The 26,416-nt window shown below is 40.4% G+C and overlaps 1 protein-coding gene across 3 annotated transcripts in view; it reads left to right on the top strand.

The window, feature by feature from the left end:
• Positions 1-16,903: 16,903 nt before the first annotated feature.
• The window catches only part of UBE2V1 (ubiquitin conjugating enzyme E2 V1), a 27,497-nt gene continuing 17,984 nt past the window's right edge, over positions 16,904-26,416 (top strand). The window contains exons 1-2 of one of the 3 annotated variants that reach the window (XM_085314042.1): positions 16,904-17,042; positions 17,759-17,971. In XM_085314042.1, the coding sequence (XP_085170168.1) occupies positions 16,988-17,042; positions 17,759-17,971 (268 nt within the window). In that variant the 5' untranslated portion in view covers positions 16,904-16,987. Of the gene's footprint in view, positions 17,043-17,758; positions 17,972-26,312; positions 26,402-26,416 lie in introns of those variants that run through there. The other 2 variants (XM_085314041.1, XM_085314040.1) reach the window with 2 other exon arrangements.

The raw sequence follows: 26,416 nt of genomic DNA, 5'->3' as shown, positions 1-26,416 counted from the left end.
GCTGCGCGAGCGGCGCCCCGGTGGCCGGAGCGTGCCCGGCGGGCGGGGGGCGGCGGCCGCGGAGCCGGGCTCCGGGTGCTGCCCGAGCTGGAGCCCGCCCGAGCCGTTCCCCGAAAAAGGGCCCCGTTCTGGTCAAACGCAGACGTGCGCACTTGGTAGCTGGGCGAGGCAACAACAGAGGCTTTCGCTTCCCRGTGTTTCAGTATACTGCGTTGAGACAGCAGTCCTGCACCTCGGGGAGGGTTGATGGCTTTGTTTGTTTTGGTCCTTTTTCCTTGCTGTCGCTTCATTGACCTCTGACAAAAGCAGCTATTCAGTTATGCTGTGGAAATAACGTTATGCTCTGGGAATAACTGCAAACTCTTCAAAACAGAAATATATAATCCTTGTCAGGTAGTGGTATGAGTCATGTTGGGTATTTTTGTCGTTTCCAATGAATTCACTTGCAGGTGAGAGCTTAGAAAAGGGAAGAGGTGGTGGAGGCCTCCCTGACGGTGCTGCGTGCTTGCGGTTCCTGGCAGATCATCTGAGGAGCTTAGCTTGCACATTCAAGGCAATTAGTGGAAAAGTGGGTGTTTTTACTTGCACAGAGCAAAGCAGTGATAAGAAGATGAAATGTGATAGTTTCTCAGGTTTCTAAACTGTTCAGGGCAAGTCCGTACCCATTCCAGGTTGTGTTGGTCACCTCTCCCCTTCTTGAAAGAAGAAGGTGTGTGATGTCTTTCGGCTGCTGGTCTACATGCGCAGTTCAGATCCAGGCAGTGGTTGACACCAGTGTGTTACAGAGGAGCAGTTACTAGCTTTCCCTGTGCCTTTGCTTATAAGAAAAATATTTTCCCCAGGTGATATGTTACCCTTATCTTTAGTTGTAGGTGGAAGTTCGTGAGAATCATGTGATGTACCGTACACTGCTGGTAGTTATCACTATATGTATGTTACATGTGCAGTTTTTGTGTGTGTGTTACATAAGTAATTTACATACAGAAACAGCATCAGAATATGCATCTATGGCAGAAGCATGTAATGTTGAATTACCAAGTTCTTAAGAATACAGCTTATGTATATTCACCCTTGTGCAGRGTGAATAATTGCTCTGCAGTATTTCCACGACTCTTTTAAGCATATACTTTGTGGCTTTTGGTATCTTTCCTTCTTATTCCTTCRTGCAAGGCATATGTTTAAGTTTGAGTGCTCTGTAGACACAAGTTATCGGTACTGACTTCGACTCCTTCGACTGATTCACTTTTCCAGTCCAGCCAAAGCTGGAGCTGTGTTTCTGGACTTGGATAGACCTTATGGGGATCCCTGTGTTCAGAGCACCAGTCTATTTGTGCAAACTGAGCTCGGGGGACCTGCTAATGAGTAGTGTAGTGTTTCCCCACCTATAGCTAATTGTTCCTCATGGAGCTACCCATTTAGTTCTTCTAATCAGGGTGTGGTTTTCTTATGCAGAAAGTGGTGTTAATTAACTCTTATTTYATTACTCCAGGGATGGAGACTTCCACATTATGACCTCTTGTTCTTATGTCTTAATTTAATTTTATGATTCTTTACTCTTCTAGGATATTAGCTTACATATTCCTGGCCTTTCTAGATCAAAACTCTGAACTGCAAAAATCTCTGTTCCAGCTTCTTTAAAAGATTGTACTGTAGGCACACTGGAGATTTTACTGATCCTCCTTGATGTTCCTAGTTCCCTTTTCCTTCTGTGGTACAGTTCAGAAGGACTGGATTTAGCATTTAGAAATAAACTTGATCAGACAGTAGGTCAGTGCAGAGGAGTAATAGAAGAGAAGCTGCTTTCCTGAACACATGCTAGACATAACGCGAATATGCCTCTGGTAACGTGACAGGATGAGCACCTCGCCTACAGTCATTACCATATGGCCCACATGCATGCCACTTCTGCTCAAACTCAAGTATGTGACATGTGTAATGCTGCAGGAGGAGGTGGAGAACAGGCTGCTGGAGTTCACTGCTGTGGTGAGCCACAGGCAGTGTATTTAGAGGCAGTTGTGGAAGACGACCCTTTAAAACAGATACAAACTGATCTRGCAGCTTCTGAGCATGTTAGAGACCATGGCCTTTCTGGGCGCGGTGGCAGCTGACATCTCATTTCTGGATGTAGGCATTAAAAGTTCTGCTTCTGATACCTTAATCTGTGTGGGTCTCACTCTGAGCCGTCCCTTGCTCTTGACTTCAGTGCCTTGTGTGGAGCTAGCAATGACTAGCAGTAGAAAGCTGCTGATCTATCTAACTGTTCAGAATGTTTTAGTATCCTGACATATCCCYTTTTTAGAAGCAATAAATGAGGTTTTTATGGAGGTATAGAGCAGTACATCAAGGTTCAAGAATACCTTGTGCCAATTTTCTCTTTGCTTTTTCTGTCTGTTGTCATAGCAGGGTGCCTGAAAGATTGTAGCCTTTTACCTGGGAAAGGTAAGATAAGGCTACAGGAGACGTGGGYTAAATAATGTGTAAGAAGCTCAAGAACTGTACTTGCAATGCTAGAAAAGAAATTCCAGCGTCACCCCTGTGCTGGATAATGCTTTTTGCTGTTAGCGTGACAGCTTTATTTACAAGTAAGAGACTTTGAATATTGCTGATTGTAAGGTGATTTAACCACAGGGATTTGCAGCCAGAAATTTATTCCCAGATTCAGTCATACCAGCAATACTGAATACTAAATGAAATGCATTTTTCAAAAGAGATTTGATGTGGAGGAACATTATGCCAGCAACCACTGGGAGAAGGAAACTAGGACAGCATGAGAAGATGTCTGCTTTGTCCCTGTTCTGTTTGGCAAGGGGGAGGGAAGGGGTTAGTGGCTCAGGGAAAAGGAATGTCATTTGACAATATGCACACCTCTCGTGGATAAATAAGCTTCTGCTTCACTTTCCTGTTAAACCAATGAAATGAGTCATCCGGGCAATGGAACAGTCTTTCTGTATTTTACAGACTTTAAAATGTCCTCTCAGATAAAAATAAAACATGCTTTTTCTTTTCAACAGGAAAAAGAGTACAAGAATGGATCTCTGTCATCTTATGCTTCTCCCTGATCTGTTTCAATTTTTACAATCTTCTCTTCTACTTGCGGCTGGAACACACACCCTCTGTTATTGTTGGGATATGTAAGTAGAAACGGCTTGTTGCAGTGAACAAGGGAAGACTGTTGTAAAGCTGGAAACAACTATGTGATATTTTTCATTTGCCTTATTACTAGAAAGGGCAAGAGACATTTGTGCATKTGCAATTATAGAGTCTCTAAGACAGTATCTGCAGGAATTGTTCTGTTTTATCTTTCATCTCATTTCAGTGGCTTCTAAGGAACCACCTTGCAGTGTAGTTGTTGCAAGCATAAGGACTATTTAGAGGAAAAATAGCTGTCAGACTGAGGAGAGCTGGGTGTGTGAGGGGGAACCTTGATCCACAAAAATATTTGCAAGAATTTCTCAGAAAGTAAAAACTCTTACAAAAGGTATTCCAGACACCACACAGGCTAGGATTTCTGGGGACTGGTAATTAAAAATGAATAATTTGGAATCAGTGTTATGCTTTCATGTCAGAATGTGAAATTTGGCCTTTATTCTAAGCATTCTCTTTTTTCTAAGAAAAGTTGCAGCTTCCTCATGATAATTATTATGACTTTTGGTCTATTAGTGTTTTGTTTGATTGGAAATCTAGGAAAGCAAGTTCAGTCTGGTGTCTGTGCTCAGATGTGGAGAGGTTTTAAAGCTGGCTGGATCTTGCCAGTACAGAGCTGATCCTGCCTGAATGGCTYTTTTAAGTATAACATAGGTTTCAAATGCTTTGCCTCTTGCTGCAAGTGGAGAGTCTGTCTTGTTATGATTGATCATTGCTGTTCTTTGATTCTTGGATGGTAGATAGCTCCATAATTTTTTTTTTAGAGGTTTAGGAACCAATTTAGTTCCTCCAGGACTGCACATAAATTATCTATGCAATTTCCTCCTTCCTGTGTATCAGTTAGGGGTGGAGAAGGGGCAGGAACAGCCATTTTTTAAATTCAGACCTGGACTTTAGTTATGAAGAATGCAGTATTGCTTTCTATGTCTCACTGAAATGTTTTTACATCTACTGGCYCAATGCATATGCTGTTGGTTTTAATGACTTAAACACTAGTATTCAAGATAGTTGTAAGAAGAAGCAGAAACCTGATCATATTGYATTCCAAAGTGATTTTGAAAACATTAAGTAGTAGCAGTCTTCTGATCCTAAGATCTCTTCTGAATGCCGTAACATTTCACCCTGCGCTTTAAGGTGGTGTTATGGACATGTATATTTACCAGAGTAGTTACTGCTTTATAAAATTAGATGCAGTGTGGGTTGGTGACTTTGCCTTTTTAGTGAAGAAGAAATAGCAAGAATTCTAGTTTTATGCCATAGAACTTTATTAATAAAATTGGATATTGCATGAAATTAACTGAAGAAAAAACTTGTCTCAGAATAAGCTGGGTACAAAAAGGGACTCCACAGTATCTGTCACATTCTCAGTCTAAACTTGTCCTCAACTTGAATGTTGCTTGACAATCAGAAAAAGTATGTGTTATATGGACTTCATGTTATTAGTGTAGTAATGAGATGCTGTTGCACAGAAACTTCCTTGAGAACAGACAAAAGAGAAGGCAGTCAAATAGGCTGAGCTGAAGCAGCTGGGCAAAAGTGACTTGTTTGGCCTGGCTAACTTGGGCTTATCTGGGCAGTTAATGTGGTTATTGGTAGCTGGTTTATCCTTCTTCGGATTAGAATGTTCTTGTGGCGAAACTCCGCACTCCCGTCTGTGAGATCTGTAAGGTAACTCTCCTAGTCTACTGTCTGGTCATGCTACATGTGTGYGTGTGTTCTTTTTGTTTGTTTGTTTGTTGGATAATATTGAAAGGCTTCAGAGATTTTCCTGAAAAACATAAGGGTAACTAAGCTGTGGGAAAGGTTGTGCAAACAATGTATATTGGCCAYGTATGTGTAAGAGGGAATATGGGAAAAGGAAAGGAAATTAATTTAAAAAATTGGAAGAATGTTAGCTCTGTGGTGCAGAGCTTTCCTATTTTCCTGGTGAAATTCTAGCATGCAATAAAGCAGGGAAGAGGGCAACAACTAAGCTTTTTAGTAGTCTTCTAGTGTGCTTGCAGCATTTATTGAATGCAATATAAACTGCTGTTTGTGAGAGTGCATAAATGTTTATGTATTTTTATGCAAACTGCCTTATTAACTGAAAGGAGGTGAAATCATAATTATGACATTGGATAAAATAGCTATAGGTGCTCAGCTTGTTTTTGTAATAAATTTTCTTCTGTAAACTGAATGTGGTATGTTTTAAAGGAAAATGGTTACTTGTTCATAATCACTGTTGCATATTATAAATTGTACAAAACCAACGGATTCRTATAGTGATACTAGATGCAATGAATTTGTCAAGCCTGAGAATGCCTTGATGRCTGTCCGAATGTTACTGGCTTAGTGGCACAGCAAAGGCCAGCTGTATCCTCCTACCTTGAATTGTGCCAGTTCACTTGCTGAACTTAAAATCTTTGCCACCTCTTAGCTGATGAGATAGAGATTGAGAGGAATGTAGAATAAATGCCATGGGAACTATGCCATCATGATAAGGAGAGATGTGAGAGAGCATCGGTAATGATGATTAACCTTTAGTAGGATCTGTTTGCGACTGGCTTTCATCTCAAAGTCGTTATTGATAAAAGCTCAAGTTCTCTGTTATCCTGGTTACCAGCTTAACTGATAAAGCAGCCAATTCACTGATAATGTTATTTAAGTAGTAGTGAATGATTAAAGTAGCAGAATCTGGATTCCATGTAAATAAAGAAGTGTGGAAATAACTGATAGCATGTATAAAAATGAGTGTAATAAAGCATTGAGTGCTGCATACCATCCTGTTTTGCTGTCTTTGATACATCATGTGTCCAGATAAAGTGTGGATGATGTCAGGTTCACATCATACGGTGACGATTAGCTTTTACTAAGTTTTGTGAAACTCATCTGCCGAACTATTCTGCTTCCTAACTAACCACATGCAATACAACTAGTAAGATGGAGGATACTGAGTCACGGACATTGTTGGATGTGTCCCCGTTGAAAACCTTCCTGATGCTTAGGTTACAAAATTGACCTCCGAGTTCAAATTGGAAGATAAACATTCTGCTATTGAGCTAGCTCTGTATGAAGTTCACCTCAGGTCTTTGTCTTTGGAAATTACAGAAATTTGTGAAATTTGAAAGCGAGGAGTGATCTAATGTTGTGTGTGTTGTCCTGGGCCAGTTCATTAAATGGACCCTTATGTGCTCTTAGGTAATTTTCTTTTTCTTTTAAGAATAGAGACTAAGTTGAGCCTTTATAACTTTGTTTCACCTAGCCTAGACCCTGCTTATATAACTAAAGGCTGTGTTACTATCTTTTCTCTCAATGCCTTTAAAGGCATACATAGTTGTAGATTGAGTTATATTGTAAATATTTTAATATATCTAAAAAGATCTCTTCCTTGTACCAGCTCTCAGAAAGCAGTCACTTGTGTGATGTGTACAGGCAATCTGCTTAGAAATGAACTCATATGACTAGCTGTAATTTGCTGTGTTGAATCGCCTACAGATACATTGTGCAGTGAGAGAAGGCAGATGAGAAATGTATCATGTCGTTTTGAAAAAAAACTTCTGAGTTAGGTTGTTTTGTGCTGACTAAGGAGGATCTTGCAGGAAAGGAGGAGGAACTCGAGTGACTCTTCCATAGCTTCCTCTCCTCACCCTCAAAAAGAGAGTAGGGAGAGGATGGATTTCTCCGTGTTTGTGCTAAAGCTAGTCATGCCTTATTCTGAATCTCTTCAGTTATGAAGAGCTATGAAAATTCTTCTTCATGCAAGCTGACAATTATGGAGGAGTCGATGTGAATTTAGTTATTTTTTATATAATATTTATGATTTGATGTATATACATATATATGTTTTTAAACATGTATATATGTGTGCACATATGTGGATGTATGTACATCTATAACTGTGTGTATAGATGTGCATGTATATGCTTGACTCTGGTGTAGGCTTGGCAGGAAAGCAGGATGTGATGAAGATTTGATACTCCCATTTTGTCGGTTGAAACTCGACTTCCCATTGCAATGGGAATGCAGCAGAAGCAGAGAACGGCCTCTGCCACTTTGTAGCAGCTCAGTAATGCCGGGGACAAGATTGGCATAGATGTTTCTTCTGTGACAACAGAAGTCTTGCCAAAACAAATCAGATTAGGCTTGAGGCTATTATACCACAAGGTTCTTTTGAGATGTATAGTATGTTGCTCAATATACAATGGTCAATATATACATGAGGTGTATATACAGGTAGGATATTAATAGCATCTGGATAAGAAGTTTGGTAAGTTATAGCATGGATTATGTTTTTCTTTTTTTCCTTCCCTGTGTCTTTCTGTAAGGTTCTGATCCTTTTTTGCCAAATCAGTTGACTTGTTTCTGATGCTTTTATCTGCAGCCAGGTGGTGTTCTTAGTAGATATTGTTCAATTGCAGCCTTATAAAAATTGTTTATTAAGCTTGTGTTCTAGCCTGTTTATATGTATAAAAACTGCCTCACATATGGTGCTATCTCTACRCAGGTAGGTTTGACACAGCACAAGATAAGACTTAATCATTGCTGAAGTGAGAGAAAATAATTTTGAGAAATAATTTTTCAATCCTCTTTGAAGCAGAGATGTCTGATTATTACTGGTGTTGCAGATTGAGAGAGCCTGCAGAAAGAGATCACTTGGTGTATTTTTAAAATAGAAACTTGTTCTGATCAAGGCCTCAAACCTTTTGTTCAAGACTGAGTAGTTCTGCAGAGCTACACCTTGATTAGCTGTGTTACAGAGCCAGATGATGAGTGTGTAATGTTTGATATCAATATGCCAGCTGTGGCACATGTTAAATGCACTCTAGAAACCATAGCTACTCTTTGGAGTGGGCTGCTATGCATGCATATCAGCTGCTTCAAAATCCTATTGCCTTGTAGCAAAAGTCAGAGCCTGCTTGTCTATCTCTAAGAACCTCACTTCATTTTGGATTTGCTTTGTACACTGAAATGAATTTCTACTTGAAATTTTGATTTAAAGTTTCTTGAAATTACAGCAGAGGAAGTTTTTAACAAATGAAAATCTCCTTTATCTGAGTCTTGGCCCAAATAAATCAAGTCTTTGTCACCTACAGCCTCATCCCATCTGAAATAACTGTGGGTTGCTTGGTAACTGTCAGTAATTTGGTGTTTTCCATCCTTTGCTGAACCATAATCTGAATGTGAAGGCCCCACAAACTGTCGTGATTAAAGAGATGAAATTTCAGTTCTGTTTTTCTTGCGTGATTCTATTGCAATAATACAAGTTTGTTTGTTTATTTACATCTTGTAGTGTTAATTCATTTCAAGTAGGGATGTGTGGGTTGACATAGGAGCTCCATGTCTTTCCCATTCCAACGATCCTCTGTGTTCTTAGTCTTGAAAGAGGAACTGTGGAACATAATTACTGTTCTGCACTGGGGCAGATGATTTTGACACCAGTTATCTGTTCTTCATCTAACTCTGATTAGGGGACAAACTTGTGATGTGTGTGCTAACAGCTGTTCTCTGGCAGGATAGCTGAAGGCTATGCTGTCACGGGGGAGAGCTGAGCCAGCCTCCCTGCTTGATGTTGCTTATCCTGGGGACAGAAGGAAGCTGGTGACATGGCTGTTCGTGTGTACAGCTAATGTGCTATTCCTCTATTTTGGTGACAGGGACTAAGTGACAAAGAAAGCTCTGTTTGCTTGCTGTATTGCCAGAGGCTCTCTTAAAGTTGCAGGGGACTTTGAGTAGAGAATTTAAGTAGTATAGGCCTCAGTGGTCCTGATTCACTAAAAACGGTGCCTCTTTCATTTCAAAAAAACAAAAAATAACCATGCTGGAGTCTTGCTGTAACGAAGCAGCAAGTTGCAGTGTATATTGACAGAAGTGATCAACTTAAGCAGGAGATTGCGGACCTTGAACAAAAGCTTTGTTATGGATGCTTACATCCTAAGCCAGGCAAATGTTTAGGTATTAAGGTCCCCTCTGGGTGCAAACTTGTGTGCAATAGGCACCTAGTTCTGCTGAGAGCTCAGCTGACCCTGCTTGATTCCTGGGAGTATTTTGCATATGTGAAGCCAGAGGATTAGTTTGCTTAGTCACACTGGTGAAAGGATTGGATTTTTTCAACGAGGAAAATTTCACTCATGATTTTCTTTTAGGATCCTTTGTTCTTTTTTTCTCTCATTGTTTTTTCTGGGGWGTCTTAGTCACTTTTTTCCTTCTTCTGGAGATGCATCACTGGAAGAAGTACCCACAATGTATAAGACCTTGAGGCCAAGGTAAAGTTGATAGGATTCTGTTGCTTAAACGTGACAGGTGTTTCACAAATGCTCCATCAGGTGAAGAAATAATAGAAATAGTTTGCTTTGCACTAACAGACTAAGCCTAAAGGCTTGAATTTAAAATTTGGCYGTTCTTATCATTGTTTATGGGATAGTAATTCCTGTCCAACTCTTTTTGGTATATAACAGCTTGCTTTAGAAGCTGCTGCTGTTTGACTTCAGAGGAGACAATACCCATTCCTTGGGGATCTCCTTTTCCTGGTGGCTTCTGACCTGGTGGTTCATKTTGAGGTCTCTGTTACAGATGGGGAGGCAAGGGATGTGCCTGTGTTCTGGACAAGTGTTGCTGGGAAGAAGTGGATTCTCCTGGCTTCCTGGTGTGCATGAGATTATTGGGGGAAGGAGAAGAAATGTCTTCTGTATTTTATCATTCTTGCAAAAATAAACTCAAAGCATGGTGTAATCACTGGGTGAAGGGCACTGTTATATAACAAAATATTAGGAGTTGATATTCGTTTCCTGTCTTGGACATTGGCAAATATTTCCATCTGTTGAAAGCCTTAACTGTAAGGAAGATGCCTACAGGCAGAAGGGAGTAACCTTGACATACTGCTGTTYTTGGGCTATGCAGGCGTAGCCTATATTCAGCAAATTCTTTCCAATTTTGACAGATTGTCATCTACTCCAGTCACTTCTATTGCTGTGTAAGCTGTATCTATAATGTACCATTTAATTTTGTTTACTTTTTGCTCACCTTCTGCCTGTGGCGTCCTCTCTGTGGCTTAGGCTATTTTTTTCTAGTCTCAAGGGCATGTTTATTATAGGCATGGTTTATTTGAAAATTTAGCTATGATATTAAAACTATATAGTTATATATTGCAGCTATATCTAGTAATGTGCAGGGCTTTCTTTTATTTCATAGTTCGGCTGTGTTCTCTGCTTACTTCCGCAGAGAAGTTCACTCCAGTCTTGACTAAGTATTTCTCAGCCTGACACAGGCAAAATGATTAACTTTTCTTTTTGAGCTGTTACATTTTGTACTTGCTAAAAAGCTCAGGGATTGTTTTCTTAGTGTTGTAACTTGCCATAGTATGAAATCATTGCCTTCTGGGATACAAATGATGACTGTACTGCAGCAAATGCACTAAATGTGGAATGCAGGTGACTGATGCATTTTTCTTTTTGATCATATATGTAACAAATAGCTGTTACTTTAGCACATTGATTTTARTAGAATATGAAAAAAAATGTCTGCCATGGAATTAGCCTTTGTCTTTGACTCTCTTGTATTGTAACATTTGACTAGTTTGTATAGTCACTGATTTGAAAATGACTATACTTCTCTATGATGCTACACAATTGCACAAAGTTATTATTTAGTATCATGTAATGGTGATTGTCCTCACCCTGGCCAAAGACTCTATCTGAAATTTTATAGTAAAAATGAAACCTCGTCTGTTCCACTGTGAGGCTTCCGCGTCAGAATTTGAGAATCGACTATACAAAATCAGGCTTACACTTGGCTGTACGAAACCTCAGTGAAGAATAACTTTTTCTTGCAAATATGCAAAATACCTTTGTCTGTTGAACAGCTTATATCTGAAATGTTCAGCTCTTGTGCCTGAGTGTAGTCAAGTTGCAGGAAGTGGTTTGTGACTTGCTCAGAAAAGTCCTTCGTTAAGGTTGTAAGTTCTAAACTCGTAAGTTGGTACTTAGCAAGAAAGAGGAGTAGTGAGGGCTTTTCTCTAATACTAACTCCTACACATTATCTGATTTATGAACAGACCACAAGCAGCAGCAAAACCGTGTTGGATCAATTATGTGCTTGGGTCAACTGCACTTACTGTCTTGTGCATCAGTTGCCCAGCAGGTGACCTGGCGGTCTCAGCAAGGGGTTATCGTCCTGTGGCGTGTCCTCAGGCTTCCTAGGCGCCGTCCTAAGGATGCCTGAAGGTATGCTGGTACCTGTGAAATATCACAAATAAAGGGTAGTTGGAAAAGTACAGCCCTTCTAGTAAATGTAGGCTCACTAGCTCTAAATCCTTGTTAAAACAGCAACACAAAAGTGGTATTTGTGTTTTTCCTTTTGGACTTCAGTCATGTGTTCATTTACTTTAAAATGTCAGTAGCTGATTAGACTTCATTTCTATGCGTTTGATCACCCTGTATGCTAGGCTTGTTTCTTCTGATACAGAAGAAACTGTGTCTGCTTTCTAAACAAAGAAAAGAAAATCTCTTCTTTTGAGCATATTCTGCAGCTTGCTTTTTAGCTGAAATGCCTTCTTCCTTCCTCCTCCCTGTGTCTTTCATATGCTCACTTCTTCCTCAAATATAAATTATAGATGGACCGTTCCTATTCTTCCATGATACACCTCAGCAAATTGGATTAAAGAAACTAAGGTGTATAGAGCAGTATTTCTGTAATGCTTTCCTGGTTTTACTTCTCTTCAGCAGGTGAATCTGCTGTTTACATTTCATGTATGAATACTGTGAATATCATGTCTTCTCTGACTCTGATTAACTCATGATTTGACAGCCCTTAACATATCTTGCCCTCCCAGCCTTGATGACAGATCATTAAGATCTGTACCATCTCAGAGAAGTAACTGAGCACCTCTGCCTTGGTTTTCCCATTTTAAATTAAGACAGCATTAGCTGTATGAGATTATTAAGGTTAATTCTTTGGTGTCTGACATGTTTTCAAAATTTGCAGTTCAGATGCAAAATGTTACAATGCTTGCCATGTATYACCTATGTTACAGTTTATGCTCTTGTTACCGCTCTGTGTAAATGGCTGCGGAAGAGCAAGAAAGCTGTTTTTCAGTACTACTGAAATACAGCTTCCGGCAGCTGGGTGTTTCGGACTACCTTAGCGTAAGGCACAACTTCAGGTACTATTCACTCTTTTCCTTTTAGCTTACTACAAGTTGGCATCAAAGTAACATGTGAAACATCTGTAAAACAAATATTTTGCTTCTGTTTTTGTTCTTTCTGCTGCTATTTGAGATATTTTTGCTCTAATGCAGTATGCTGGAGGTGATGTGAAAACTGGTTAATAGAATGGTTACATCAGCAAGAATGGTATTTGAGTTGTTGTAAAATGAAGTTTTGTTTAAATATCTTCCTTCTAATGCAAGGCTATTTGCTCTTTCAGCTGCTTAGTGCAGCTCCAAAAGCTTTTGTGCTCCACACAGTCTCTGTAGCTGTAGTTTACATGTGTGATCTGAAACACAACAAGTATATACTGCTTATACAAACAAGTTGTAGATAATTGCCATGCCCTGAAGATGAAGAGCACTAGTTCAATRTTAACTAAACAAAATGGTCCTCTTTCATGTTCCAAAAAATATCAGATCTTTAGCAATCCTGCTGTGTTAAAAGAATTTCACTAAACTGGGCTTTGCAGGCAGCTGACCTAGGCATTGTGATTGGAGTAGGAAGGTTGACACATCAGCCAAAGTCCAGATCATGACCAGGGTAAATAAAAGCAGTAAGACTTATGGGGAAAGATGTATATTCATTGTCTTGTTTCCTGGTATATCTTGGATTGTTTGTGSTTGTGTGAGTGGAGGGGAAGTAGCAAAATGCCTTGGAGCCAAAGCAAGAGGAACCAGTATACCAATATTTTTAACTTTTGATTTGGATTATAAGTGAGATGGAACTGTCTTGCCAAACTTCCTAGCAGACAGAGATCTACCTGCCCATCTTAGAAAGCATCAAAGCTGTARCTGAGAAGCTGTGCTTGAAGGAAGTCTTCAGACAGATGGAGAGGTGAATACTTGCTAGTGCAGGAGAAAGGCCAGGATTCTGCTAGCTTTGCAGGTATCTGAAGGAGAGTTGGTGAGGCAGTGAAAGCAAAAATGAATTTCCTTCATCGCTTCTGATTTTCCAACTCCCTGCCGTTTCTGGTGCAAAGACTGTGTTACAATGGGCTACTTCTGTAAACAACCTGCTTCTGTAAACATCAGCTGGTGAAACTAAAGAACTATGTTCCAGCCACTCTGACCTGACTCAGTGACTAGTTCTCTGGCTTACATGACTTCCTGTGGACAGTTAACAAGCTTCTCTGAAATTTGACCTACTGAACATGGCAATAGTAAGTGACTATGTCTTATACACTGAGCACCAAATAACGGTAGGAGATGGCCAGCTGAGCTGCTTTGAAACATATACTTTGTACACGTCATCTCTTATTTCTGTTGCTGTGACTCGTTCAACAATAGTCTGCAAGATCAGTGTGTAATGCTTTAGTAGGCATGAATTTTGTATATGATTTTAAGGGAGTAGCACAGAAATTGGATCGTAACAATTTTCGGGTATATCATATTTGCCTCATAGGTAGCATCTATTTTGAAATCTGAGTCATGGTTCTGCTGAACTGTTTTAAACAGAACTGCAGGTAGGAAATGTGTATTGCCTTTCCCTTTTGAGAGCTCTACAGAGAATCGAGTACATCTGTGTACTCTGCTGGGTGGTTGATCTCAGAATAGCTGAACAGAAATATCTTCCTGTTAACTGGAAGGGGCAGCACTATAGTGAAAGAAGATCCTGACTGTTAATCTGGTTCATTCTTCAACAAATTTAGACTACATCCAGACCTGGGTAACCTCTGTCAAAACCCATTTCAAGCAAGATGTGCAGATTAGAACTAGTACATATTGGTATGTGTGCTTTAAAGTCCCTCAAGCACAGAGATTCCAATGCAGTTTTTCTGCCTTTGCTGTGTTGCTCTAGTCATACTGTTTTTCTCCAAGTTTTCCCATTAAGAAGGGAGTTTCTGGGGCAATCTTTTGAGTTTTCTTCTTCAAGACAGGAAAGAGCTTGGCAGCAGTGCTCACACAGGAGGGCATTTTAAACTCTCTTGAAGGCTTTGTTATTGAAGGGCTTGGGAACCTGGAAGCAGGATTTCCTCTGCCGATGAAGAATGTTATTGTGTCTGTTAGACTTCATCTGACAGACCTATTGACTGATTGGAAAAATGTCCTGATCAAATAACATCTCTTGTGCCCGTATTCTTAAATGTCAGAATTACCCACAAACTTTGGTAGATTGAATGTCATCCAGAATGTAGATACAAAAATATGAGTTTATGTGGAAGAGAGGAAAACCGCTTTTACTTGACTACAGTTTGAAAGTACTTGTGGTTGGCAGCTAGAAAGGTATTTGCTTTTTTTTGATATTGTAAAATCTTGCAACAATCTTCATTAATGGTGTATCCAAATTAGTACATAAGTATCATAAATGTAGGATGTCCCTAACAGAAGATCCCTAGATGGTTTCTGTGGCATCTGCTTGCAGTCTTGCAGATGATCCAATCTCAAAGTTGCTTGACTTTTTAGGCTAATTTTGTAAATAGTCTTGCTGTACCCATAAATGGCTTCTTAATTAATATTTACCTATATTTATTAGGGTTTGGTGTTTCATGTGGACAGACACAAGGACTGAGAGGTGAGGGGGTCTGCAGATAATGTAATCTCTTGAGATGGCTTTAGCAGCTGTTAGCCAGATGGTCTCTTAAACAGCACAGAAAAAGAGCAGTCCAGTGAGAAGGTGCATCTAAAACAAGATTTAAATGATTCACACTTAAACTTTCAATAACAGTAACTGTAAAGACTTGTCAAGCTCTTCTGTAGAATATAGGTCAAACAAAGTCTTGGTGTAGTTTTAGTGAAGACTAGATGTCCATATRGTGTCTCATTAAGCTCTTATTCGTAGTAGTTTGACCCTGTATGCATTCAGAATAAGGTTGATCTCATGTGGTTGTGTACCTCTAAGTTAGAAGTAAACAAGCTAATTTATTCTACAAATTGAAAATGTGAATCCTGCAGTAAAAATGATTTTATATGTCTAACTCTCTGTCTTTCTCTATTCAAGTTGCAGGAGTTATTACAGCTGACTTTCTATCAGGATTAGTTCATTGGGGAGCAGACACCTGGGGATCTGTGGAGCTACCCATAGTTGGAAAGGTTTGAGTTTCTTATCCTTAAAGATCAAAAACTTCAGAAATACTTTTCTGAAACACTTCCAATATTATAATGCTTACATCCCAGCTCTGATGGACAGTGTGTACAAGTTGTATTTTTGTGCAATCTTGTGAATGTGACCTGCTCTCTGTGCTTCCCCTCCCCCCCCCCAACACACACACTTTGGCACCTAATACCCTTCTTTGCTAAACGGCACAATGTAATGTTGGTTAAGTGCACTAAACATCGTATTTACACATGGTCTAGATGACATGTACAAGGTGACACCGTTCCATTTTATTGCCCTGATTAGGGATTGCACACAGTTTTGCAATATCTATGTGCACAGACAGTGGGAATGGCCTATGATGCCACAAGCACAGAAACCTGGATAGACTTCTGCAGACCTTCCAAAAGGTCAATAATTGCAGGGATAGACAGAATTTAGGTACTGTCCTGCTTCATCAGGTACCTTATTCCTGTACCTAAACTCTCTGAAAACTGACTTGAAAACATAGAGAAGCTCTGATAAGAAACTTCTCCAGTTCTTTGTGCTCTTGGCACCTATTCAGTAAATGCAGCAGTACTAGGATGGTGATCACTAAAGATTTAGATCACCTATCTGTAGCTACAAGTGCCAGATGCTTGGAGGAAAGTCCATTGATTCCTATAATAAGCAAATATCGGTTCTTTAGACTGCTTCATGGGTGCCGTTAATTACTCCTCATACTGCAATATTAGAAGGATTTTTTTTAAAAAGAATGTATATGGGATATTCTTTGTAATTAAACAGAAGTACAGAAGAACCTTTACTTAAGACTACTGGTTTTAGGGTTATTTTTATTTACCTTCAATAGACTTAGTAGTCCTTGAATCCTGGTATCTGTGGAGCACAGTTTAAAAAAAAAATAAATACCACCACAGGAGACTATGCTCTAAATAAACAACAGAGTTCAGACTGATCAGGACACTTTTGCATAAACTATGCATGATGTATGTGTTGAAGGCAAATAAGTATGCTTGTTTTACTGTCCCTGTCCTACTTACTATATTTCACATTCTTTCTGTGGGATTGTATATTGAGATGCTGTTTCTATTCCTAGAGGAAACTTCTGTGTATTCTGTTTGACTTGCATTGATTTGTCTATGCCATTTAACTTTCATCTTGTCTACTAATGTAGTCACTTATAGCCCATACAAAGTGTTAGACTGTCTTTCATTTCTGTTGTTGCCTTGATTTATACTGCTTTAGCAAGTTACTTGGATTTTTTTTTCTGTGAAATTAGGATGATACTACTTTGCTTTAGAAATCTAAAGACAAAACACCCTAAGTGAGTATTAACACTAATAAAAATGAAAAGCAGTTCAAAACTGGATTTGAATTTAGGAATTTAATTGCTTTGCAAATGTAAATCAAAATATTTCAAGTGTGGTTATTTGAATATGGTAGTAGGGAAGTCTCTCATGCAGTCATCAGATTTGAATCTGATACTTCTTTGATCATTCTTTATTCATAGTATTGTGTACTTTTTTTTTCCCCCTTAGGCTTTCATCAGACCATTTAGAGAACATCATATTGATCCCACAGCAATTACCAGACATGATTTCATAGAGACCAATGGAGACAACTGCTTCATGACATTAGTCCCATTGGCAAACATGGCATACAAATTTGTTTCTCTTTCCCCAGGTAAGCTGTTATTGATGTAAGCTGTTACTGATGGCTTATGTGGATTTAGACTTTGTTGTTCTTGCTGATGCTCAGATGAGCGTTTGTGTTTGTGAGGATGGAAGAAATCGGTGAATGTGAATGACAAGTATGTGAACTGTGAATGGAAGTGTGTTCCCTGGGAAGGGAGGGGATGGCTTGTACTCTCTCCCTCCCCCCTCTCTCTCTCTCTCTCTCTTCTTCTTGTAGTTGTTAAAGGGGTATGGGATTTTTGTCTGGCTCAACAGAAAGACTGAAGAATCTTTTAAGGAAGCATTAGAAGTTACAGTAATTATTCTTTTTTTAAAAAATAGTCTTTCTGGGATCAAACTGTGGGTATATAGTGAAATTTATTGTTCTAAGCTACCTAAAACCACTTTGTGTTCATAAGTACTTTACTTACCAACTAGAAATGCAATAATTAAAGGATGGATTTAATTTTATTGATAGTAAATCAAGAATTTAAGTTCCTGTTTATACTGTGTTTACAGACTTTGGCACTCACCAATCTGTCTTGTGACATTCTGAAATTGTTTATGGCTCGCTAGCTCTTGTGACACTCTTGCCAAAGCCACTTGGTTGAGGTTTTTGTTAGTTCCTGCAGCACTGAGCAGCTCTGGCTGGGCAAGACATCATTTTCCGAGTAGAAAACTACCTTTTCATAAGCAATATTTAAAACTACAAATTTTGTTTTGCAGAGGCATTATATGAAACATGTCCTTGGGAGTGTTATGTCTTTGCCCTGATCATCTTTATAACCATGACGAACCAGATTCACAAGTGGTCTCACACGTACTTTGGTCTTCCTCGTTGGGTCGTCTTTCTACAGGACTGGCATGTTATCCTGCCACGGAAACACCACAGGATTCACCATGTGTCCCCACATGAGACATATTTCTGCATTACCACTGGTAACGTATTCCAGTTCATCCTGTGAACAGTTTTCACCAGTCTGTAGTGCCTGGCAAGATGTACTTTGGTGACAGCCTATAAAATACAGAAAATGTGATGTGGCAAAACTACTTAGTTTCAAAAGAGCTGGTATGGCTTTAGCTGTTACTGTTGCATAACAAAGAAATGTAAATTACAATTTATTACAGTTTAAAAAATAAAATAAGGTTTTAAAGGAGGTGGGGAAGGTTCAAGATTGGCTAAAAGATGACTTTCAGTCTGATGGGGTAGTCAACAACACAGATCTGATTGCATGACATGTTGGGAATGTCATGCTAGTAACACATTTCATTCATTGCAGTCTGAAAGCTGCTGTTCCTTCTTACAGAAAGAGCATATCATCTGCCAGTGCATCTTACCTCAAATGCTGATTTCCAGAGAAAAGCTTCTGGATTTTCAGCAGTCAGTCATTTTGATTTGAAGCAGAGGAAGAAACTGATCTTGGATTTGGCRTTGTCTAATATCTATACTCAATTTTATGCTCACTGTTCAGGTAGATATACTCCAACACCAGTGCTGCACAATCTTGAGTAACTTGCAAAGTTCATTGAACAGCTGGAAATAAAGTATTTCAGTTCTTGATTCAGTCATTGGCTTTGACGAATGGTTTCTGTCAGTTTTGAAATCTGCACCAAGAAACAAATCTAGTTCTTGTGACCAGAATGTCATGTAGAAGTACTGTACAATTATGAAGCTTGATTTGACAGATGATGGTAAAAATCTTGCAACCCTAAGTAATTGTTTCAGTTCTACTGTGTTTAAGTGATAGAGGTAGAAAACTGAAAGTTGGGATTTGACTGTTAATAGTGGTCTTCAGCTAGTTGCTTTTGTTTTCTTGTCTGCTTAAAACAGGATGAGCTACATGTTCTTTTGTTTAATCAATGCTTTCTGTAAGTGTTCATACCATACTAGTCTGACATAACACAATAGAATTGTTCCACTGAAAAACATGAGTATACAAAATGCATCTGCAGCTGTAACACTCTTTTGGATAGGGAAGCAGTGAGAGGGAAAACAGTGAAGTGCAATCAAGGCATTATTTAAAACAGGCCTTTACAACAACTAGTCATACTTTATAAAATAATGTGCCTTGCACTTAATCACTACCAAGCACGGTTACCCTAAGAGCAAGACAGCCAAGTCCAAAGAGTATACTTGCTTTCAGAGCTAATCTCTGCATGTAAAGGTCTGCCATTGTATCATTGCCAGGGAAAGTATCAGATAACACTGGCAATGCCAGAAAGCTGTTAAAGCTTTCAGACTGATTGCCATTTTTACACACCAGTAAAGGAGTTATCCATTCCCTGAGAGCTGGTTATGTTAATGAGAATTGTATGGGATGCTTTCCCAAAGGTCATCAGTACACAGTGAGGTGAGTRGGATTGCATTATCACAGGTGAACAAGGAAAGGCCATGTCCACTTACAGAAGCTGTGCTTGTTTTAATCATTAAAGCTGTAATTATGTCCGGTTAGGAAGAATCCTGCTTTCTGGAAATACGACGTTACTTGTCAGCAGTAGCTATCCTGAATATTCTTTCGTTTTAGTGTTTCTTTCGCAGAAAATTAACATCAGACTAAAACAGCAGCAGCAAGAACAGTTGTATTCCTTTTGCTGGCTGCGCTGCTGCAGTAGGAATGTTACTTGGTCCTTGCAAAGCTGGCTCTGCAGAAGCTTTTGTGTGTTTGAGTCTTGCATGTACCGTTCTCCCTTTTAGCCATCTCTTTCCTTCAACATGAACATCTGCTGCTTGCTCATTGTTGTAGTGACAGCTTCTTCACACTTCTGCCTTTCATTTGATTTTCTTTTCTTACATTCTTTTCCCTGTACATTTTGTGGAAAAGGTAAAAATGCATAATGTAGATACTTACATAACTTTTATAAGCACGGGATAGCCAATACAACCAACCCTGTGTACATCCATCTCTTTCTGGTTGTAGGAGAACTTCTACAGGATAGTAACATTTTGCAGCTCTGATTTGTTTTGGTTTTCTTTAAGTTACTGCAGTATTTAATCGAACAGAGACCTAAAGTAACTATCTAATACATTGTGACAAAAAGCCCTATGAGTTTGCCTGTCAGGCACTCTTTTGCTTATAGATAAATGTTGGCTTCAAAGAACAGTATTAGGAAAGCAAGTTAATTAACCTACTAATTAATATCCCAGGAGTAAGAGACAGGCCCTTCTGAATTCGATATTAAGCATGTGTGAGTTCCAGCCCTGCAGTCTGTGCAACGTAACACTTCTACAAGGCACTCAAAATACCATCAATCTGTGGTATAGGACAAACACTTCAAGCTCTTGTTGCATGCAGAGAACAGTGGCGTTTATTGTATTTTGTTACATAAAATGGTAGAGGCCTGTCACATATCAACTAACTGTAACTTTTCTGGTTACTTTGAAGCAGGGGCGCTCAGTTAGGTAAACTTGCAAACCTTTGGGAATGTGCTGCCTGCAGTCCTGCCCTCTTAATCCACCAAGTGTCCAACCTGAGCTGTGGTTAGTTGCAGTACGGCACTACAGCAAGATTTTTTCCCATCACCGGGTTCAATAGTAATTGGTTAAGCAAACATTAGTTTTGCACAGGGAGAGTCTAATACATTTAAGTATCTTAAAAAAGCAAACTGTGGTATTGGCACTATAAAAATTTTAGGCTTTGGGTTTTTTTATTTATTTTTAAAATAAATTCAAAAGAACAATCTTTGCTTTGCTGAGCCTTATTTAGTTTAGGCCTATTTAGGCCTCAAACAAATTGTGTGTGTGTATGATGTGAGATTTCAGTACCTTGTTATATGCAATTATTTTTCTGCTCTACCAGCTAATGAGAAACAAAGAGAAAAGCCAAGCCTTCAATGATGGGCAGACTGTAAGCAGGGTGAAAAATAGCTGAATTTGTTTTGAATGTCAACACTAAATCCAAGGTGCTGCTAAAAAAAATAAAAGTCTGTCTTCTAATGAAAATCCATTTAACTAGATGGTCTGTTTTCTGATAGCTTTGTGCAATGGCTGATATTGTTAGCTAGAGTTCTCTGCACCTGAACTCTTCTTATGTTTACCTTGTGTTTAATTAAAAGAATGTTATTAAATAAACTCTACAAGACATTAAACTTTGGATGACATGACTTAATCTTTTTCTTTTCTTTTACAATCACTCAGGTTGGCTGAACTATCCATTAGAGAAGATGGGATTCTGGAGGTGCTTGGAGAACATTATCCAAGGAATTACTGGGGAGAAGCCAAGAGCAGATGACATGAAATGGGCTCAAAAGATTAAATAACTTTTGCCAGCCTTCTGCAATGCTCATCTTTGTTGCCAATGTTTTTTTTTTTTTTAAAAAAAAAAGCCATCAGCCAAATTCAAGACTTGCAAAGAAATAACAGACTCTAAAGCACAAACTAAAAAGTGCTAACACAGACTGTAATTAAAGAACTAATTCTTAAAACAATACTTGAAATGAAGATGATTACTCTTACTGAGCACCTTTTGTTTAGCCATGTCTGCTTACATCTTAGAAAATACTTCATCATTGTATCTTGTAAAAGCTATCAGGCAAGCCAGAAGGCAGGACAGTCACTCCGTTGATACATGGCAGCATAGTAAATGTGTTGTATCAACATTATTTAACACTTCAAAAAAATAGCTTGTTGCCTAAGACCTACAGGGGGAATGGTGACAACAGTTTGTCACTTCGTGGTTGAGTCCAAATGCACTGCATGAAAACAGTGTGTCAGAGTAATGGAAGCCTATAAAATCATCACTGTTCAATGCACTTAGTGGTTGGTAAACTTACAGTTCCATCTTCACTATCATGTTAAATCTATTTGATGTAATGTGGAACAGACTTTGAGAATCCCGCTCCACCAGTGGGCCACAAGTCCTTAAGTGTCTTCAGTTTCCCTTAAAATAAAATTGTTCTACTCTACATGGAATTGAGCAAACCATTTCTGCATAAGCCTTCAACTGTACCTTAACAGATCTCTGAGGAGAGGGAGGGCACACTCTATACAACACAGGCTTGTGTTAGTTCATTGTGAAGTGCTCGCTGATGAGAGCCTTCTATTAAGTGTTTCCTACCCTGATAAGTGTTTAAAATAGTTCTAGCATTGGGCGTATTGCAAATAGCTGTATTCAAGAGCTCAAGGTATCAAACTTGTGATGTTAGAAGGGAAATGTCAATGATTTATTTTTTTTTAAGGTGCTTGCTTGTTTCTGTAAATAATATAAAGCCTTAATCTCTTCTTGTGTAACGGAATAATATTTTATGTGATGTTTGAATGTATATAATATTTATAACAAAGCAGTTGGATAATACTAACATATTTGTGAAGTCTTGTTGCTGTTCTTCATCATGCATTCTCAGTGTGCAGTTCAAAAATTTGATCGCTTAGCTGCTAAATACTTGATGTTATTCCAGCCATCTGAAACACTTTGCAGCTTGTTAAGTCTTGTTCAGGTTGAAGCCATCAGTTATTTTTCAAGTTTGTAGGAGCTTGACACTACATTATGTCAGACTTCAATACCTTTCCAGAAGTGCAACTTGTACTGCATTAGATACTAAGAATTAACTGCTGAACTGGGGAAAATACTTTCTCTTAATACATTCTTGAGTGTTCACATCCAACAGGCACTTTATCAAGTGAACATGATGCATGTCTATTTTGATTCTCTCCTAAATGAAAGCTTATTGAAAGTAAATCTAAGTCTCCTTTCCCACCTCAAAAGTAATGGTGTTGAATTCAATCTGTTCTTTCCTTAAGTACATGGTAAGGGGTTTTTAAGTCATAGGTGAGAGCCTGCTTTAGACTAACCTTGATCTAAAGGTCAGCCTTCAGATCATGTAAACTTCTAAATATCAGCTTCAACTACGATGGACCACRTGATCTCAGAGGGTGAAGCTTGACAACTCTGCTTCACTGGGAACTGCTGCAGAAGTGTTGACGCTGGTACTTTGGTTACCAAGTATTTAAGGTGTGTTTACCATTATACTAAATGAGTGTCTGCTCCAGATGTCATAGTCAATACTGGGTTTCCATGTAATTTGGAGAGTAAAAAAAAAAAAAAAAAAAAAAAAGTCATAGTTAGGAGTCCTGAAACTCATTTATTGGAAACTGAGGGGAAGAGGGGAGGAATCCTTTAATGCTGTTATTGTGGAAGACAGATGTATGATTTTTGTATTGTGTTTGGGGGAAGGGTGGGTGAGCCCGTCTTTTCCTCAGCCCTTCTATGGAAAGCCTTGGCAGAAGAGGCCGTCCAGGAGAACCCCTGGCACTGGAGAGAACAGCCAACTGCTCCCAAACTTAAATGGTTAAAGAAGGTGGTTGCAAGCTGGCACGTCCTTTGTTAATTATTGCCTGTTTCTTGTCCTGAATCGAGGCTTTCAAGCACTCCTAGTAGCTGAAGCTTTTGGCTAGTAGGTGTGAAAAGTGTTTAAAAAGTGCTGGGTGCTAGTGGGGTGGGGATAAAAACYGCTGTGTGTTCCGGATGAGGAATGCTGCTCCTCCTGCTTCTCTGCTTCCAGCGCGTGAGTATCCTGCAGTTTGAGGTGTAAAATTCTAGTCAGGATACAGCACAGATTGCTGTGAGTACACAGAACTGCAGTGGTTATTTCTGAGGCTTTCACGTTGACAAAAAAGTTATTAAAGTCATGCCTGCTCCAAGCTTGAGTCTCCCATAACCCACGGTCTTACGGATTTGTTAGTCCTTGGTTTTCTGTCCCCCTCATTCTCCTCCCTCCCCCTCATTCTCCTCCCTCCCCCTCTACCCAAGTTTGTTTAATAAACCAGAGTGAAAGCCCAGAGACTCCTGTGTAACAGGGCCTTAACCACTAAGCCATTTATAAGCTGATCTTTTACCGATAACTTAAATACCAAGTGAACAGCAGTACTGCAGTGTGTATGGTAAGTGGATTTGAAACACACCRAAGTTATCAGAGTTTACGCTTGCAGGGTCTTGGTGAAGACAACTGTTGGCCAAGCCCGTCTTGGTCCCTTTCAGTCGCCTGTTTTACAGTAGTCTTAGTGGAAACGAATCTGATCTCCTAACATGGCCACTGCTGTGCCTACCTACCTATTAATCCTGTGTAATTAAAAGCAACTGGGACAACATTTAATCTCTGGCTGCTGTTCTGCATGGTCCAGGGACACAGTCATAGGCTAACACTGTACTTGACTCCTGGTGCAGTGCTTGCTCGCTAGTGATTCACTGTTTGACATCGCTGGCATCTCTCGGGGTCCTTCGCCAAGTATCTATCAGTCGGGCAGGGGAGGGGGGACGTGGCAGGGAGCACGCTTCGGTTTTACGATCCTTGATCTTCACCCAGCTGCTTTCAGGAATATCTCAAAGCTTCCTGCTCCTGAGAGGCAGGTCGATGAATACCTATGAGCTGGCTTCTTTTTCAGACTTCAGCTGGTTTCCATAAACCGTTTTACTAGTTTAAATGGTGAACGCTGCAGTGAGACCAGTTTGGCAGTTCTGGAGCAAAGTGATGTGGATGCTTCTTAACGGATGTAAATCTGGCTTAAGATAAATTTGTCCTAAGTTGATTAGGAGCCGATTAGAGCTAAAGCAGAATAAGCCACTCCTTTTAAACTCGAGAGATGGCCCATATTTCACTTTAACTAATCAATTTTAAAAGCCATTTGATTTAAGTCTAAATCTTTCCCGCAGGAAAAACGAGATCAATTTCTTCCTCCCTGAGTCTGCAGGGGAAGCAGAAATACTCTCTAAAAGTCTTCCAGGCCTTTACCTTCTGCCACATTTTCCCTCCAACTTGTAGGCTACTTGTGATAGTGTAAGAGCCTGGTAGGAGCAGACATGTTTCTTTACGGGTCCTTGTGCTGTTGCAGGGAGATCCTACGATGTAGCTATTTTGGGCCTTGTCTACAAGGGAAAGTGTGTTATGGTAAACTAACGYAGATTACTGCAAAGTGCCTTACTACCCCATTCTGCCTGTTCTTAAAGAGCAGGATCCGGTGCACGAGCTGCAGAAAACCAGTCCTCCGGCAGACGAACGGAGTTGTCCTTGCTGCTTGCTTTGGAGTTGGCGTTGATGCGTTTTAAGCCGCTCCTTCGTTTCTGCCGCCGTGCTTGGCGCGGCTGCCGCGCCGGGTCGTGCCGGCTCTGCCCGCAGGCCCGCGGCCTCGGCCGCCGCGCCGCCTCTCCGGGAGACGCCGCCCGAGGAGCGAGCTGAAGCGGTTATAGCGCACCGCGAAACGAGAGCTGGCCTAAAGCCCAAACCGCGTGCCTTGACCRCCGCGCGCGCTCCAGGCGGGTTTTTGTGCTGTGTTTCTTTGTTTCTAATAACAAGCAGAGCTCAGGAACGGATCCGGCCCGCAGCCGCGTGCGCAGCCCTGCCAAACGCCGCCTTCGGCCTTGTGTCAAACCGGGCCGAACGAGGGGTTCACGCGTGTGTAGCCCTGCTTTAGAATTGGATTAGCAGCCAGCTTGAAAAGGCATCTGGCCTAAAAAGCAGAGAGGGAGCTGTGGTTGGGAGGAGGTTAAACCAAATTACTCACCCTGTCCCCCCCTCAGAGTTACAAATTATCCCGCTGGAGGGAGCAGCGCTGGAGCTGCGCGTTACCCCACGCGGGTGGCTGCGTTTGCCGAGCTTTTATGCCACCTAGCTGTACTCTCGTCTTCACGTCCTGCAGCTCTCGCACTGACCCAAAATGCGATAGGGGAAGTAAATGAAATAAAATCCAGTCAGCCAGACAAGTGTTATTATTTTAAAGTGGCTTCAAAGAATAGGTGATAGCAAGGTGATTGGGGAAAAAAAAAAAAAAAAAAAGGCAGAGTGCACTGAAGTTGCTGTAACTAAGTAAATGGCCTGAATCAGTGCAATGCATCACAAAGCATTTTGCTTCGTAACAACTTTGCAAATTCTCTTATGATGTTTGAGGTAAAGGTTTTGGGATGTGTTGTAAGACAAAGCAGAACTCCTTTCCCTTCATTTTTTTTTTATTAGTGTATTAACAGGAGAGGGATAAGGCTCCAAACCAAACGCAGCATTGTAAAAATTCCCAGTTTCTTTTGTATTCTCTGGCTCATCTACGTTCATATCCGCTGCTCTAGGCCTGAAAGTATCCCATTATGATACGTTGCACACAAGCAACCGTGAAACAGGGTAAGAAGCGTTTGGGCGTGCTGCCCGCCCGGCTCCAGCCGGAGTCAGCAAGCCAGGCGCCGCCGCCGCCGCCCGCCCGCAGGACGGTTTCGCTGAGCGCCCTGCGTGCACCTAAGAGCTCTCCGCGGCGCCCCGCCCCGCCCCGCCGCGGCTTCTCCTTACCGCGCCCGCCCGCGCCGCCGCACTTCCCGCGTTGAGGTGACGTGGGCGGGAGGGAGGCCGGGCTCCGGCGGCAGCGGCGCAAGATGGCGGCCACCACGGGTGCGGGTGAGCGGGCGCCGG

This window comes from Rhea americana, unplaced genomic scaffold, assembly GCF_003343005.1.
Source record: "Rhea americana isolate MKP2758 unplaced genomic scaffold, rheAme1 scaffold_4, whole genome shotgun sequence".
In the NCBI taxonomy this organism is placed as follows: Eukaryota; Metazoa; Chordata; class Aves; order Rheiformes; family Rheidae; genus Rhea; species Rhea americana.
The sequence above is the reverse complement of the archived record's forward strand: the minus strand, read 5'-3'. Positions and strand labels throughout refer to the sequence as shown.